The sequence below is a fragment of the Abramis brama genome (genome assembly GCF_963993115.1).
Source record: "Abramis brama genome assembly, chromosome: 5".
NCBI classification, from domain to species: domain Eukaryota; kingdom Metazoa; phylum Chordata; class Actinopteri; order Cypriniformes; family Leuciscidae; genus Abramis; species Abramis brama.
The window spans coordinates 1,806,156-1,821,943 of NC_139967.1; the positions used below are offsets into that span (position 1 = coordinate 1,806,156).

The 15,788-nt window shown below is 42.9% G+C and overlaps 3 protein-coding genes across 3 annotated transcripts in view; 2 read left to right on the forward strand and 1 right to left on the reverse strand.

Moving 5' to 3' along the window:
- LOC311083523 (cytosolic phospholipase A2 gamma-like) overlaps positions 1-15,788 on the reverse strand; it is a 251,611-nt gene that overhangs the window by 46,790 nt on the left and 189,033 nt on the right. The gene's annotated exons all lie outside the window — the stretch shown is intronic.
- LOC311083525 (cytosolic phospholipase A2 gamma-like) overlaps positions 1-15,788 on the forward strand; it is a 138,597-nt gene that overhangs the window by 10 nt on the left and 122,799 nt on the right. The gene's annotated exons all lie outside the window — the stretch shown is intronic.
- Positions 170-11,693, forward strand: LOC311083041 (cytosolic phospholipase A2 gamma-like; the record flags this gene model as incomplete). Its single annotated transcript, XM_084114291.1, has 13 exons — positions 170-195; positions 361-469; positions 872-1,014; positions 1,134-1,339; positions 1,779-1,883; positions 1,984-2,124; positions 3,380-3,445; positions 3,537-3,593; positions 4,035-4,163; positions 9,287-9,364; positions 9,441-9,595; positions 11,289-11,454; positions 11,536-11,693. The coding sequence occupies 13 exons, from the start codon at positions 170-172 to the stop codon at positions 11,691-11,693; spliced, it is 1,539 nt and encodes a 512-aa protein (XP_083970417.1).

A 15,788-nucleotide genomic window follows, 5' to 3' on the forward strand; every position in this document is an offset into this window, starting at 1 on the left:
GAGTATATGTTTTAGAGTTACCAACACAAAACTGTGGCTTAATAATTGACATTTGAGGTATGACTCATTTTTTCACAAAAGAACTGTACAGGTGATTTTCAATGGATTTTCTCTGTTAGTTTTGGAATGATAGATTTAAATTTTAACGTTTGACTCTGTTGTTTTATAGATGGGAGGATCTAAACCCCAGGAAAGGTAATTTTGCTCAGACTCCTATGATTAAATCTGTGCACTTCATTATATATAAGTACCGTATTGCATCACAATTAACATCTACAAACTGGATAATTCTGACAATAATTTTTCTAAAATGTATGAAACGGCTGTATTAATTCATCACTGGTCTGTCTGTCGTTGCAGTGAAGTGAGAATCGAACACTCTCTGAATAAGAAAGAGAAGGAGTTTGTAGCCAGAAGGAGAAATGATGTTCTACAAAGCCTGAAGAAACTTAAGATAACCTGCAGTGAGGTAATATTATACTCTGTTTATTTACCTGGATATTTATAACGTTGTAGCTGATCAGCAGTCATATCACCCTGTATCGGTGCTTTGAGTACCGACAAAAAGCGCTATATAAATGTAATGAATTATTATTATTAACATAAATTGTTTGGTCATTTAAACCATGCACTCTAAAAAATGCTGGGTTGTTTTAACCCAATGTTGGGTCACATATGGACTAACCCAATGTTGGGTTAAAAATGCAATTTAAAAATGGACAAATTGCATTGGTTACATTAAAAACGTAACCCAACGGCTGGGTTTGTCCATTTTTTAAATTGCATTTTTAACCCAACGTTGGGTTAGTCCATATTTGACCCAACATTGGGTTAAAACAACCCAGCATTTTTTAAAGTGTGTGCATTTCAGAACAAAGTGCCAAACATTGCATTACTGGGATCTGGAGGAGGACAAAGAGCCATGGTGGGTTTGCTGGGATCCCTGGATCAACTCAAGAAAGCAGGTCTTCTGGACTGTGTGCTTTATCTGAGCGGAGTCTCTGGATCCACCTGGTACACACACACACACACACACACACACACACACACACACACACACACACACACACACACACACACACACAAACACAGGTTGAATGTCATAAATGAGAGCATATGTTGTTCCTCTGAAGGTGCATGGCCTCCTTATATCAGGAGCCAGACTGGTCCACCAAACTAGAGACTGTGAAAGACAAGATCGTCCAGAGACTCAACGGTCCTGCAGTCAGCTGGAGAGATGCTTTTGCCAAACTGAAGAAATATTACTATGAGAAAGACATATTCAGCTTGACTGACGTCTGGGCAGTGATATTCGTCACGGCAACTGTGAAAGAGGTCTGTAAAAAATTCAGTCAAAACTGTTTAGTCTTAAAAAGTATTATTTTCAGTATTGATTTGAGTGTTGATAATGGCCACAGAACAATACTGCAGCGGTTCCCAAACTGTCTGCAAAAGATACATTTTTATTTTGCACTTTGTTCTGAAAAAGTATGACTGCAGTCTGAGTGGAAGAGAGGGGGTACACTAATCTATAAAGTTTGGGAACCACTGCAATACTGTAACATTCTTCTGATTACAAACTACTGCAAATACACATGCACTGTGGTTCAAAAGTCTGAGCCCATTGAAAATCTGAATTTAGGATTCGTTTAAAAAAAAAAAAGTTCCTAGCAGGTTTATTTTTTACTTTTCACTTGAGCTTGTTTGTGACTGAAAAAATTGTCCCAGGTCTCTTCAACATAAATAACAGCTGCAGAAATATTTTCCTCTTCAGATAGATGAACACACACTCTCAGATCAGTGGGATCAGAAGAGTAAAGACCCGTTTCCAATCTACACAGCGATCGACAAGCAATGCAAACAGAGCAAAGATGCAGGTCTGTGTGTGTGTGTGTGTGTGTGTGTGTGTGTGTGTGTGTGAGAAAGACAGACAGAGTTAATGTGTTTGTTTCAGCTGTTATATGGACGTGTTTCTGTCTTCAGACCCCTGGTTTGAGTTCACTCCATATGAAGCCGGTTATTCCCTCACTGGAGCGTTTGTGGAAACATCCAACTTTGGCAGCAAGTTTGAAAATGGCCGTAAGATCAAGAACCAGCCTGAGATTGACATGCTGTACCTGCAAGGTAACAAACTCTGTTTTAAAGGAGAGTTTATTCATATTTACAATATCAACATACATACAATAGTGTAAAATAGATCAATAGTATCTGGGATTGATCTGGAGATCAGTCCATCAATATATATATATATATATATATATATATATATATATACTGTATTACAATTAGAAATGTTGAAAAATCATTTAAAAAGCAATTTCAACACTGTTTTTCAAAATAAACCTTTTCATTACACAGTGATTTAAAGGAAAGATAATTTTTGCTTAAAGGGGTCATGAACTGGCCTTTTTAATTTTTTTATATTGGCGTCTGAGGTCAACTTATGACGTTCGCTTGGTTTTTACGTTCAAAAACATCAAAATGAATAAGTAATAGGCTATTTTCTACCCTGGTTTTGAGCCTAGCTCCTGAAACACTTGGTTTTAATGGGCGTGCCGCATTGAAGACTTGGAAGTAAACGCCCACTGCTATGATTGGATAACAGTTTTGCATATTATAATGAGTTTCATGTAATGTGCGAATCGGTGGGCGGGGCTAAACAGGCGGTGTTGAAGTAGGTGTCGATCTTCTTCTGCGGAGGCGGTGTTTGATACCCTTTGACGTCATAGATCCCCACTTAGAAAAACCTGTCGTTCGCTGTGCCTGGTGTCAATAAAAGCTTTTATTGGACTAACAAGGACGTTTTCAGTTCTGAAATTTACATGACATTCTTATAGTATGATGACCTCAAAATTTCTCAGTTTATCACCGCTTTGACAATAAGAACTTAGATGACAATTTTATTCATCAGTGTTACGTACTGCTCCGAGAGTTGGGTGAAGATCCAAACGCAGCTTTATTGAGGGAAATCCACAATCGTAAACCAAATAACAGGCGAGGGTCAAAACCACAACAATCCAAGTCCAAGACACAGGAAAATCCAGACAAGCAGAAGATCAAAACCATGAGACGAAAGACCAGAAATAACACAAATACAGTGTAACATACAAGACTTCGCAATGAGTGCGTAAACATACAGGGCCTATAGGCAGAGTTTAACCAGATAATGAGACACAGGTGGAAGTGATGATCAAACAATAATGAGTCCCAGCAATGGGTTATGGAAATTGAAGATCATGACGGGAAAGCAGGGAGTCCTCTAGTGGAGATCATAGGCACTCCAGCTGGTGGTTGTATTATACATTTTTAATTACATTTTTTATTTATTTATACATTTTTGTTTATTGTAAACACTTACACTTAAATGTGTTTTCTGCAGCTCTGTGCGGCAGCACTTTAGCTAATGAAGACGAGGAAAAGAAATTACTCTTGGAAAAAATAAAAGGTGCAACTTCATTTGTTCTGAAGATTCAGTTCTGTTTAAAAAGCTGACAGTCATCAATTAAACTTTAATTCCATTTGATTTTTCCCCACAGAGTTCTTAAAACATTTACCACTAATCGAAATGGAGATGGTCGAGGAACTGGGGAAAGGTAAAGCGTTTTAATGACATCACTCCGCACTTCAGCTTTTCATCAGATTTTCTGTCCAATCAAATGCTCTCTAGAATCTGAAGCTCCGCCTCCTACATTATAAACAGACTCTGAAACTGCGGCTGAAATCGGTCACTTGTTCACACATTTACTATCTTCTATGATGAATATAGGGGAGAGGGAGCGATTCAGACAGTGTAAATATGCTTTCCATTGGGGCGAATGAAGTCTGGTTTCACGCAAGTGTTTCAAGGCAATTCATTGTGCATTAAATGATGAAAAATAAAATTGAGCCATGATGATAATTATCACCTGATAACTGAATGTCATAGATTTAGGGATGGAAATACTTGCATTCAAGACATTTGAAGAAAACACACATTGAACAAACATTAACACAGTGCACTGTGTTCATGTTTGTTCAATGTGTGTTTTCTTCAGAAGATTCAAACTCCCCTCCCATAGACAAATGTCAGCAGGTGCTCATGGATCTCGTGGACATGAATCTCTCGATTTTGAATGGCAAAGATCCGTCTGCTCATGATAAATCGATCAGAACTAAGCTGAACGGTAAGATTTTGCAAAAGTGTGCTAGAAAATGTATCTTTAATGGCTTTTGAGCAACATTTAAACAGTAGAACAAACTACAAGCTAATTGATGAAACAGTAATATGCAAAAACATAAATTTGTCCAACAAAAAATTCTATCACAAGATACACAAACCTGCATCAGATTAAAATAACTCAATCATGTTCTCCTCTTTTCACAGAGCTCACTGGAGGCAAACATCTGCTGAGTTTTCAAAAGAAAAAACTGAATCTCACTGATAAAGAAGCTGCAAAACAATATATGAAGCAATACACTGTGGATTTGTTTAATGGTTTGAGTCATTTCTGGCCTTTTGGTAGGTTGAACTTTCTTTACAATGTGTTGATTTGTATAATGAACTTATTTTTTATTTTCTAGCCAGATTAATGCATAAACTGAAATGTGTTGATTCCATAAAGCTTCCAATTAGCTTCAACAAAACCGATTTTAACAGACTGATGCCACAGAAGAACCGTACTCGGTTACTAACCTAACCTAGGTTCCCTGAGAGTAGGGAACGAGTATTGCGTAGCTATACGCAGTGGGGAAAACTCCTTTCCTCAGATTATTGAAGCTTTTATGTAAAACGCATTGCAGCTGCACAGCGAGCACAGAGAGTGACTGCACATCCAATGGCGAAGGTGCCCCTTTTTGGCGGTCTCTGACGTGTGTTGGCGCCAAAGAGACCGTCAAAAAGGGCGTGGCAGAGCCTATAAAATGAGCCCGAATTCGCCATTATAGCAGGTTTAAATTGACTGAAGCGACAAACTTGCCATGTTACTATAGTGCGGCAGGCTACGCAATACTCGTTCCCTACTCTCAGGGAACCGAGGTTACTTTAGTAACCGAGTACGTTGGTACTCGGTTCATAGTAAGGGATAGTGTGCTTATGAACAGTGACCTGCCACATAGATGAGACCGGATCTCGTCGAGTCAAATTATACAGAAAGGACCTTAGCCTGAAGGGAAGGTACCTCCATGTTACAGAATCTCACAAATGTGAACGGCGAGGACCAACCGGCCGCCGCACAAATGTCCTGAATAGGAAAACCAGAGGACTACGCCCATGACGAGGCCATGCCTCTAGTCGAATGGGCCCTGGTACCTATGGGACAAGCCTGACCCACAGCCGCGTTTGCCAGAGAGATGGCATCCACTATCCATCTGGACAGCCTCTGCTTCGTGACTGGAGATCCTGTGGATCGGCCACCGAAGCAGACAAAGAGCTGTTCTGACTGCCTATAGGACACGGAGCGCTCCAAATAGACCTTTAGAGCTCTAATAGGGCAAAGTAAATTAGCCTCCCCATCCCCATCGGAAGAGGGAAGAGCCAATAGTGTAATAACTTGTGCTCTAAATGGTGTTGAGAGCACCTTAGGTACATAGCCATGTTTGGGGTTAAGAGTGACTTTGGAGTCACCTATTCCGAACTCCAAACAGGAGGGCCTCACAGAGAGCGCCTGCAGATCTCCCATTCGCTTGATAGATGCCAATGCCATCAGGAGAGCAGTCTTTAGCGAAAGTGGTTTGAGATCAACCGACTGAAGCGGCTCAAATGGCGGACCCCTCAGGACCCCAAGGACTGTGGAGAGGTCCCAAGACGGTATAGAAGGAGGTCTGGAGGGATTCATCCTCCTGGCTCCCTTTAGGAACGTACGACCCAGTCGTTCCTTCCTAGTGATTGGCCAGCCACCGGAGCATGATAAGCTGCTATGGCTGACACGTACACTTTGAGCGTGGATGGGGAATGGCCCGCGTCCAACAGCTCCTGTAGGAAGGAGAGTATCACTGATACCTCGCATGACTGGGGTTCAAAGTGTCTATCTGAGCACCAGCCGGAGAACACTGACCACTTCAGAACATAGAGACGCCTGGTGGACGGGGCCTCAGAAATTGTGAAAAGGACCTTCTCAGGGAGGTCCCTGGGTACCCGTTGAGGGGCCACACATGTAGAGCCCATAAGTCGGGACGAGGGTGCCAGATCGTCCCGTTCGCCTGTGTGAGGAGATCTTTCCTCAGTGGGACAGGCCATGGGACTTTGTCCACCATCTGAACCAGTTCTGGGAACCACGGCCTGGTTTTCCAGAGAGGGGCCACTAGGAGGACTGGGCATCTGCTCTCCCTGACACGTTTGATGACCTGGCGGATCATGGAAATGGGGGGAAACGCATACAGGGGGCGACTGGGCCAGGAATGGGCCCTGTTCTTCGAAAAGAACACTGCGCAGTGAGTGTTGTCTCTCGAGGCAAAAAGGTCGACTTCGGCCTCGCTGAAAACACTCCATATCAGACGAACCGTCTGAGGGCTTAGAGACCACTCGCCTAGAGGAGTGTTGTCTCGAGAAAGTGCCTCACCCAGATTCTGAATGCCCGGGATATGTGCTGCTCTCAGAGAGCTCAGGTTGGCCTGAGCCCAGTGAAGGAGGTCTCTCACCATGGAGTACAAGTTTCCCGACCTGAGACCACCCTGGCGATTTATATATGACACCACCGACATGTTGTCCGTGCGGACTAAGACGTGGTGTCCTTTGAGGTTTGACAGAATTGCTTTCAGGGCCAAACAAACTGCTTTCATTTCCAGACAGTTGATATGTAAACTCTTCTCCATGCTCGACCAGAGGCCAGAGACAGGCTTGCCCTTGTGCAACGCTCCCCAACCTAGGTTGGAGGCATCTGTGAAAACCACTTTCCTCCTGGAGGCTACCCCCATGGCCACGCCCTCGTGGTACCAGTCCTGAGCCTGCCAGGGAATCAGGGTCCGTAGACAGCCGCGATTCACCGTAATGCACAGGCTCCCTGACCGCCATACATGGGCTGGCACGCGGCATTTGAGCCAGCTATCTGGATGTGAAAGTATGCATCTTTCAGATCCACAGTAAATAACCAGTCCCTCGGGCGAACTATGTCTGATAGTTAGCATTCTAAATGGCCGTCTCATGAGAGCTTTGTTCAGATGCCTTAGGTCTAATATGGGTCTGATGCCGCCGTCTTTTTTCGGTACCAGAAAATAGCGACTGTAAAACCCAGAGTGTTTTAGCACGGGGGGGACTAATTCTATTGCCCCTTTTGCTAATAAATTTTGTATTTCGGAGCGAAGCACATGAGACACGTTGCTTCTCACTGAAGTCTTGAGAATCGGCTGAAACTTTGGGGGTCTGCGAGCGAATTTGGAGCGAATAGCCTCTCTTTATTGTGTTTATAACCCAACTCGACACACCGGGAATGGCTTGCCAGGCCAGAGCCTTTGTGGCTAGGGTTTGACACATGTTCATGGATGGGCCGCCTAACACAGGGGGACCAGATACCTTTATTTTGTGATTTGTGCACATACTGAGTGTTGGCTTCACTGAAAAGGCTTTAGCCTCGGGCAAAGTCATAGTGACAACTGGGAGGGGGCCACCTAGTGAAGGGGGACCGGGAACCCGTGTGCTTGAAACATGCTCTTTATGTGCTTTATTGGGGTCCGTTTGTGTGTAGGGAGCCCTCTCTTTTCACCCTTGTTGCTAGGAGGTCTTCGGAGGCCTAGGGTCCAACACAATGCTGGGTCAGGGGCCCTGGCGCCGAGGCGGTGGGTATCGCTTAGCTGGCTGGGAGTGGCGGTGGGTATCAGCCACAGGGCGGGGCTGAGGGACCTGCTTCACTGGCTTCTTCGGCTGAGGAGAAGGCGCGGCTTTTGGGCCTACTCGACGCGGAGCTCGAGTGCTTCGGCAAAAAGTGTCTCATAGCCTGGGACGACTTCTGCGCTTCGGTGAACCTCTCCGAAAAACCCTTCACCGCCGGGCCGAAGAGACCGGAGCTGGAGATGGGTGCGTCGAGGAAAACAGTCCTGTTAGCCTCTTTAATCTTGGTGAGGTTGAGCCAAAGATGGTGCTTGAGCATGACCAGGCTAGCCATGCTTCTCCCAATAGCCTGCGCTGTAGCTTTGGTAGCACGGAAAGCTAAGTCCGTGGCGCTCCTGAGATCGCAGAAGGCCTCAGGATCCGGGACAGCCTCGTCCATCACCTGGAGGAGTTTGGCCTGGTAAACCTGCAGCACGGCCATCGTGTGCAGGGCCGAAGCAGCTTGGCCAGAGGCAGCGAAAGCGCGTCCAGCGAGAGCTGATGTGTTCCGGCACGGCTTGCTCGGGTGAGTTGCTCTAGCTCTCCAGCTAGCATCAGTGTTCAGGCAGAGGTGAGCAGCCACGGCCTCTTCGAGGGGCGGCAGCAACTCATAGCCCTTTTCCACAGAGGAGAGCGTTGCGGACATGGAAGAGCTTGTACGTGCGGAGTAGGGAGCGCGCCACATCTTGGTGAGTTCCTGGTGAACTTCAGGGAAGAACGGCGCAGGTCTGTGACGAGGGGCCTGCTGGCGCCCTGGCAAAAACCAGCCGTCTAGCCGACTTCAAGGTGGTTCGAGGTCTGCGACAGCCGCGGTGAGGATCCTCAGCATCTCTGCATCAGAGTTAGTCCTGGTGGCTGAGACGCTGGTCCCCGACTGAGAGACGAAGGTGGGGTCGACAGAGCCTGACCACTCCTCCTCAGAAGCCGCGATGGAGAGGCTGTCATCGTGTTCGTTGTCCGACGCACCAAATGAAACCAGGCCCACCACGTGGGTGGGGGGGGGGGGGGGTGGGCGCTGGTTCACCTGCGAGAACAGGACCGGTGATGGTGTTCGAGCAGAAGAAAGCAAGGCATGCGGGGTCGTGGCCGGTGTGGGCTCGCTTACCTCCATACTCTCGGGCTGCCGCTGGCTGAGACGCGGAAGAAGCAGCGCGGGAAACGGAAGAGCGGGAGGGGCAGCGTCGCCATCTTTCGAGAGAGCTTGCCGCGTGAGTGAGCCAGTCACTCTCTGTGCTCGCTGTGCAGCTGCAATGCGTTTTACATAAAAGCTTCAATAATCTGAGGAAAGGAGTTTCCCCCACTGCATATAGCTATGCGATAAGAAGTGACCGTTCTCGAAAGGGATCTTTAGACTTCCAATGATGTACTTTAAAGCTGAAAAAAACTATAATGAAGCATCAAAAACTTTCTTTAAAGAACCATAATAGTCAACTAAAAACATACACAGAATTTAAAACAACATCAGAATATTTACTGAATATAAGAACCATTGTATTTGTTTTACAGATATTTGGGCAAGTATTTTTGGATGCATGAAACAGTGGATCTGGGGCAGGAAATATGACTTTCTTCACAACATGAAAGGTGAGAACAGAAACCCATAGACAGATGTTAACTGGAAATTCATTGTGAATAATATAATAATGCTGTCATCTCTCAGATAAAGCAGTGCCCTCCACTCTTCTGAAAAGTGAGACGAGAGACTATATAGACGCTGGACTGTTTATCAACTCATCCTACTTCTCAGTGCTGAGAGAAGAGAGAGACATTGACCTCATCATTTCACTGGATTTCAGTGAAACTGAACCTTTCAAGGTATTATACACACAGAGAATTCAATCATGGTTCATTTAAAAGAAAAATCCTCTCAGAATAAGAGGCTTGCAGTTTCTATGCAATGTGACGTCACATATACACGCCCATGACGGGTGACGGACTCCGCCCTATTAGCATAGACTCCACCCTCAGTGAGCCATAGGCCCCGCCCACGGCAGCTGACTGACTCCGCCCTATTAGCATAGACCCCGCCCCTCAGTGAGCTGTACACAGTTTATCTGTATGTTTATCTCCTCACCAGAGCATTTAACAGCAGTATTCAAGAAAGAAACATATTCTTATTAAAGCTGCTAAAATTATTCAGTCGAGAGCAGTGAGGGATTTTCTGTTTTTCTTTAGTTGTTTGATTCATATTAACAGCATATATTGCAGTAGTTAATGTATATTACACTGCTTTCACGATCTAATATACCCATGCGGTTTCTTTCCCTGCTGTTTACGTTCACTGATATAACCAGCTGTGTTTGTGAACTCTGTGTGTTTTTGACATAACCTTGTGTGTATTTGACAGTTTAAGCGCAATGAGACATGAAAGAGAATTTAGTTTAATACTCACGAGAACTGCAATGTCACGTGAGCGTGACCGTGATAGAGATATAATCAAAACCAAAAAGATGTTTTGAGACCGGCAGCGCATTTGCATTTAAAGGTACATGTACAAAAAGGTACACTGTTAAGAACCCCTTTTTTCATCTGAGAAATATTGCTAGACTCCGCTCTATGTTATCCCTCTCGGTGACTGAAAGGCTTATTAATACCTTTGTTTTTTCCCGCATTGACTATTGCAATGCACTTCTTGCTGGGGTTCCTAAAACCACACTTAACAAACTACAATGTGTACAAAATTCTGCTGCTAGGATCTTGACTGGAATCAGGAGAAATGAGCATATTACACTGATTTCAAAGTCTCTGCACTGGCTCCCGGCCAGGTTCCGAGTTGATTTTAAAATCCTTATGCTCACATATAAGGCACTGCATGGCCTGGCCCCTCAGTATCTGTCTGCACTTTTAACTTTATACACACCCAAGCATCATTTTACGCTCTTCACAAGCTGGTCTATTGGAAGTCCCACAGACTCGGTTGCGTACTGTAGGGGACAGGGCTTTCTCATCCTATGCTCCTAGGCTTTGGAATGCACTCCCTCCAAATATCAGAGATGCACAGACTCTAAGTAATTTTAAATCTAATTTAAAAACACATTTTTTTAGGTTAGCTTTTACTTGACCTTTTTTTATTCTATTTTATCTTTTATTGTTATTGTTTTCTCTTGTGTGTGTTGTATTTTAATTTGTTTGTTCTATTATGTAAAGCGCCTTGAGAAGCTGCTTTAAAGGCGCTATATAAAAATAAAGTTATTATTATTATAAAAACAGCATGTTTTCCTTCCACTCAAAAATCAGCATTTACAACATGGTAAAATAAATGATTTGTGGGGTATTTTGAGCTGAAACTTCAGTCTGGGGACACCTGAGACTTGTATTACATCTTGTAAAAAGGGGCATAATGCTGCTTTCCCCCCTCATGACATTCATAGTGACCATGGTCACACTAACCTAAAATGTGTCCTAAAATTTAAAAATAAGTGCATGGGTTTTCATCTAACCATATTTATTTATAACAGTCTGTCCAACCATTTTAATCAAACAATAATGTGATGCTTTTCAACCACAGACAGTGACGAAAGCTGCTGAGACGTCCAAGAAACTAAAGATCCCTTTCCCCGAGGTCAGCATTCCCAATGGACACTCCGAGAAACCGAAGGACTTCTATGTGTTCAAAGGCCAAAACACTCCAACCGTGATACACATCCCTCTCTTTAATGAGGTCAACTGTGGAGGCAAGTTATGATCTTACAATGTCCTAAATAAAACTAAAATATCAACTGTGTTCTGATTTAAGTGTGTTAATGTTTCTTCAGATAAAATTGAGGCCTGGAGGAAAAAATATAAGACCTATCAAGGTTCTTACAGCGCTGAGATGATCACTGATCTTATGGAGGTCGCTGGAAAAAACATCACAAACAACAAAGACAATCTGCTGGAGCAGATTCGTCTGGCCATAAAAATGCACAAATAATGAATAATAAATATCAGAGGTGTGCATCATTCTGAAACTAGGCGTGGTTGAATAAACCGGTAGCCCCGCCCCAAACTCACCCTGAATCAATGCTGAATCAATGATGTCATGTCCCAGTCAGACATTCAAACAAAAAGACTGGAATTCACCACTGGTGCAGGAATTAGAAATACAGTTTGTTTCAACCGCTTACACACAATATCCTGACTTGTCACACAATTTCTGAAACCTAACACTCAAACACCAGAACCACACACCAAATCTGCAAAACCATACACTAATTCTCGGCCTTCGACTCAGTTTTCAATTTCATAAAACACTTTTTGCAAATCACAACGCGCAATTCTCTATGTAACACACAAAAATCTAACAGGAAGTATCTTGATTTCCTTTTTCAAACACAACCTATCAAAATGCCACACTACCTCCTCACGTGCAAACACTCATTGCTTTACTTAACACCAACCAATCATGGCTTTAGAATAGGCCTATAAACAGGCCAAAGGTCGAGTTATAGGTTTTTCGGACTGTCATACTGTATTCACAACCACAAATGTACATAGGAGCTCATGAAAGAAGAGCTTTTGGTTTTGAATAACTGTGTGTATATGATATATCCAAAATATAATATTATGGCAAAGGTGTTTGCAACGTAAGACAAATGTTTGCTTTTGAGATGTGTTTGTGATATTTTGAATGCAGTGCTTCATTTTGCAAGAGATGTGAGGCATTTTGCATTTTGTGTGTGCAATTCTTGGAAAAGTTGCCCTGTGTATCATCACCTTTACAGTAAAAAAAAAAAAAAAAAAATCCAATGTTGGTATCCATTGCTCCATTGAAGAGCTGACCTGTTGCCCTTTTATGCTAAAACTCTGATTGCTAATTGTAAAACTGTGTGACGGGTGTTTGCCCATGTGATGAGTCAGTGTGCATATTTGAATGGCAGTGTGTTCCTTGTGAAAACAAGAGATTTTCTGCATGAAAATTGTGCCAAAAGCAGAGAATTGACTCAAGTACCAGTATTTGTGTGTAAATAATTGAGAAAAACTGTAATAATAATAAATTTAATTGATTTAGAAAATAAAAAGGCCAAATAAATCTAGAATAAATAAAAGTAATTGGAAAAATATTTTAGAAATAAATTGACAAATAATTTGAACATTTGAACATTTGAAAATTGCATAATAAAAAAACATTTTTAAGCTATGAATCTGGATCTGAATCAGAGAGGGAACCACAACTTGAATTTGACGTCTCAGCACAGCATGACAACATGTGCAGTAGATAAATGATGCTGTGATTATATATTTTATAAAATGTTGGCCTATATGAAGGACAAAATGTGAAGATGAAATGATAATGGACATAGCATTTGATGTCCACAAGACGGCGACAGAGTCCAACCTTCTCTGCTTGGAATGGCAGTATTTACAGTTTTTTTCAATTGCTAACATATTTGCTAACATAATCTGTATTCCCATTTCCAAAACTCTTCACACATTCAGCGAAACAGGACCAATCTGTGAATCATTTTTCATTGCTTTCACACAAAATGCATTCAATGACCACATTTCCCAAAATATAAGAACACTTTTGTCATTCATACTTTACCGTCTGCAAAACACTATATAATTTGTCATGTCTAGTTTTTTTTTTTTTTCACGTCTTATTTAGCAGTTTAGTCACAGTCATGTTTCTGTCTTGTCATGTAATCACATGCCCTGTGTAATCCTGCCATGTGCCCCCCTTGTCATGTGTTGTCATTGGTTCATTGTTTAATCATATTCACAGGTGTGTCTTGTCAAGTCTGAAAATCTTAACAAACTACAATGTGTACTACAATGTGTACAAAATCATCCCCTATACCCTCAAATAGGGCGCTATTTGAAGGGACAGTCATTTGCAGTGGACAGCCATTTGTAGTGGTGTCCGAAACCATAGTGGACGTTATATTGAGTGTACTCATTCAATCCCACAATGCACCGCAATAATGAGTGTAGGCTACAACCGATGTAGGCTACGCTCAACGGCTGTCCGAATTCGCTCACTCGTTTTCATTCACTCCTTCAAGTGAACAGTATTAGTGGACTAACGTAGGGAAGAGTGAATGAGGGTTTAGGGGGCGATTTCAGATTCAGCCTCTGTATATATTGACCTCATGTTTCCACAGTCTCTTGTGTTGTATTGTTTCCTGTAAACCGCTGTTGTTGAGTTTTGTTAGTTCATGATTGTTTCATATCAAGTTTCAAGTCAGGTATTTGTTAATTTTGTATTTTTTTCACGTTTGAGCTAAATAAAACTGCACATGGCTTCTTAAAGCTCGCCTCGAGAGGACCTTTGTTACAATATTTGCAGCACATTTTTCTAATGCCAAAACACAGCTTTCAAAACTGATGAAAACACATTCAAATCAGAATGATGATAAACTGTGCATTTCTGCAGAAATTATATTGAAACTTTAGCAGAATATTTACAATGAAATTAAATAATATTGGTTCAGAATGATTTCGTTTGGAAACATGGATCAAGAATGACACATTGGTGGAGAAAGAAGAGTGGCAGAGACAGGGAGGACTAGAACCCTCACAGAAATGTATATCCATCCATCCATCCATTACATACATTTTCCAAAGTACTTGTCCTGTAGGGTCGTGGGGAGGCTGGAGTCTTACCCAGCGTCTCGGGTCGTAGGCAGGGAAATGCTAGTTACGTATTTAACTGTGGTTCTGTGAATTCCTCCTGACCACCAGAGGCAGTACAACGCACTAGTGGATGACGCATATCAACACAGTCATGAGGAATGCCACCCACCTGCAAACATCAGGGTTGCTCCAGAAGGACTGCAGAACTCACATAAGCCCCTTTCACACAGCACGATGATCCCGGCAAATTGCCAGAATGCCTTCTGTGTGAACGCAAACACGACCCGGGATTGATGTCGGCACTGATGCCGGGTTGGGGACTTAGTAACATTGCCGTGTTCAGTCCCGGAACGTGCGCTGTGTGAACAAAAGCCGTAATAATGCCGTGTCGTAGTGATGACGCTGAAGCCGGTACGTAATGCACAAGTTTATGATCGAATCAGAGAAAAAAATGCACAAGCGTGGCACAAGCGAGAACTTAAGACGCTGCTGAGACATTACATGTCACATGTCTTTACGGGATTTTTACGGCTTGTGTGTGAACGCACTCTCTGATTCCGGAAAATCACTGGCAGTGTGAATGAACCAAAATCAAACGAACTCGGGTTAAATCCCGGGTCACTTTATCCGGAAAATCCGTGTATTTTCCAGAATCTCTGTGTGAAAGGGGCTATAATGGGAAACAGTCACATTGACCTTGTAGAACCGTGCGAAGGTACATGGAGAAGACCAGGTAGCAGCTTTGCAGACATCTGCCAAGGAAACTCCCTGTAAAGCGTCCCAAGACGAAGGCACGGCCATAGTGGAGTGACAAGGAACACCCACTGGTAAGGGTCAATGAGATTTATTATTCACCAACTTTCTCTTCTTGACAATCCAGCGTGATAGTCTCTGTTTGGACAAAGGTGCACCTTTGCGTACCTCACCATAACAGACAAACAACTGATCCGTCCGTCTGAAAGAAGCAGTAGACTTAACATAGTACTTTAAAGCTTGTACAGGACACAGAAGATGATCCCCCTCCCCCCACCCCCACTCTCGGCACAGTACAGTGAACTGGGTCAATTCCTTGATATTAAGAAAATATCCTCCAAAGAGCAGCATAAAGTTGTCATCAGTGGCGTAGCGCAAGAGTGGAGGGGGGGCCCCTCACCGCATAATTAGATGGGGGATTCACCTTTTCATTCAAAATCGTGAATTAGTACTGTGGAATTTAATAGTATGTAATTATTTCGTATTTATTTATTAAGAATTTTTCACACAAAAAAAAAAAAGAATAAAAGAAACACCAACAATAAAACAGCAATTACATTAACTTGTTAAAATGCAAGGGAGCACATGACGTCAAAATATTTTTTCTATCTGCAGTATACAACAAAGATTCATGATGTTTAACATTCAATAAAGGGCCCCTTTCTCCTAGCATTTTTCTGCGCAAAGTCCTTGACAATGT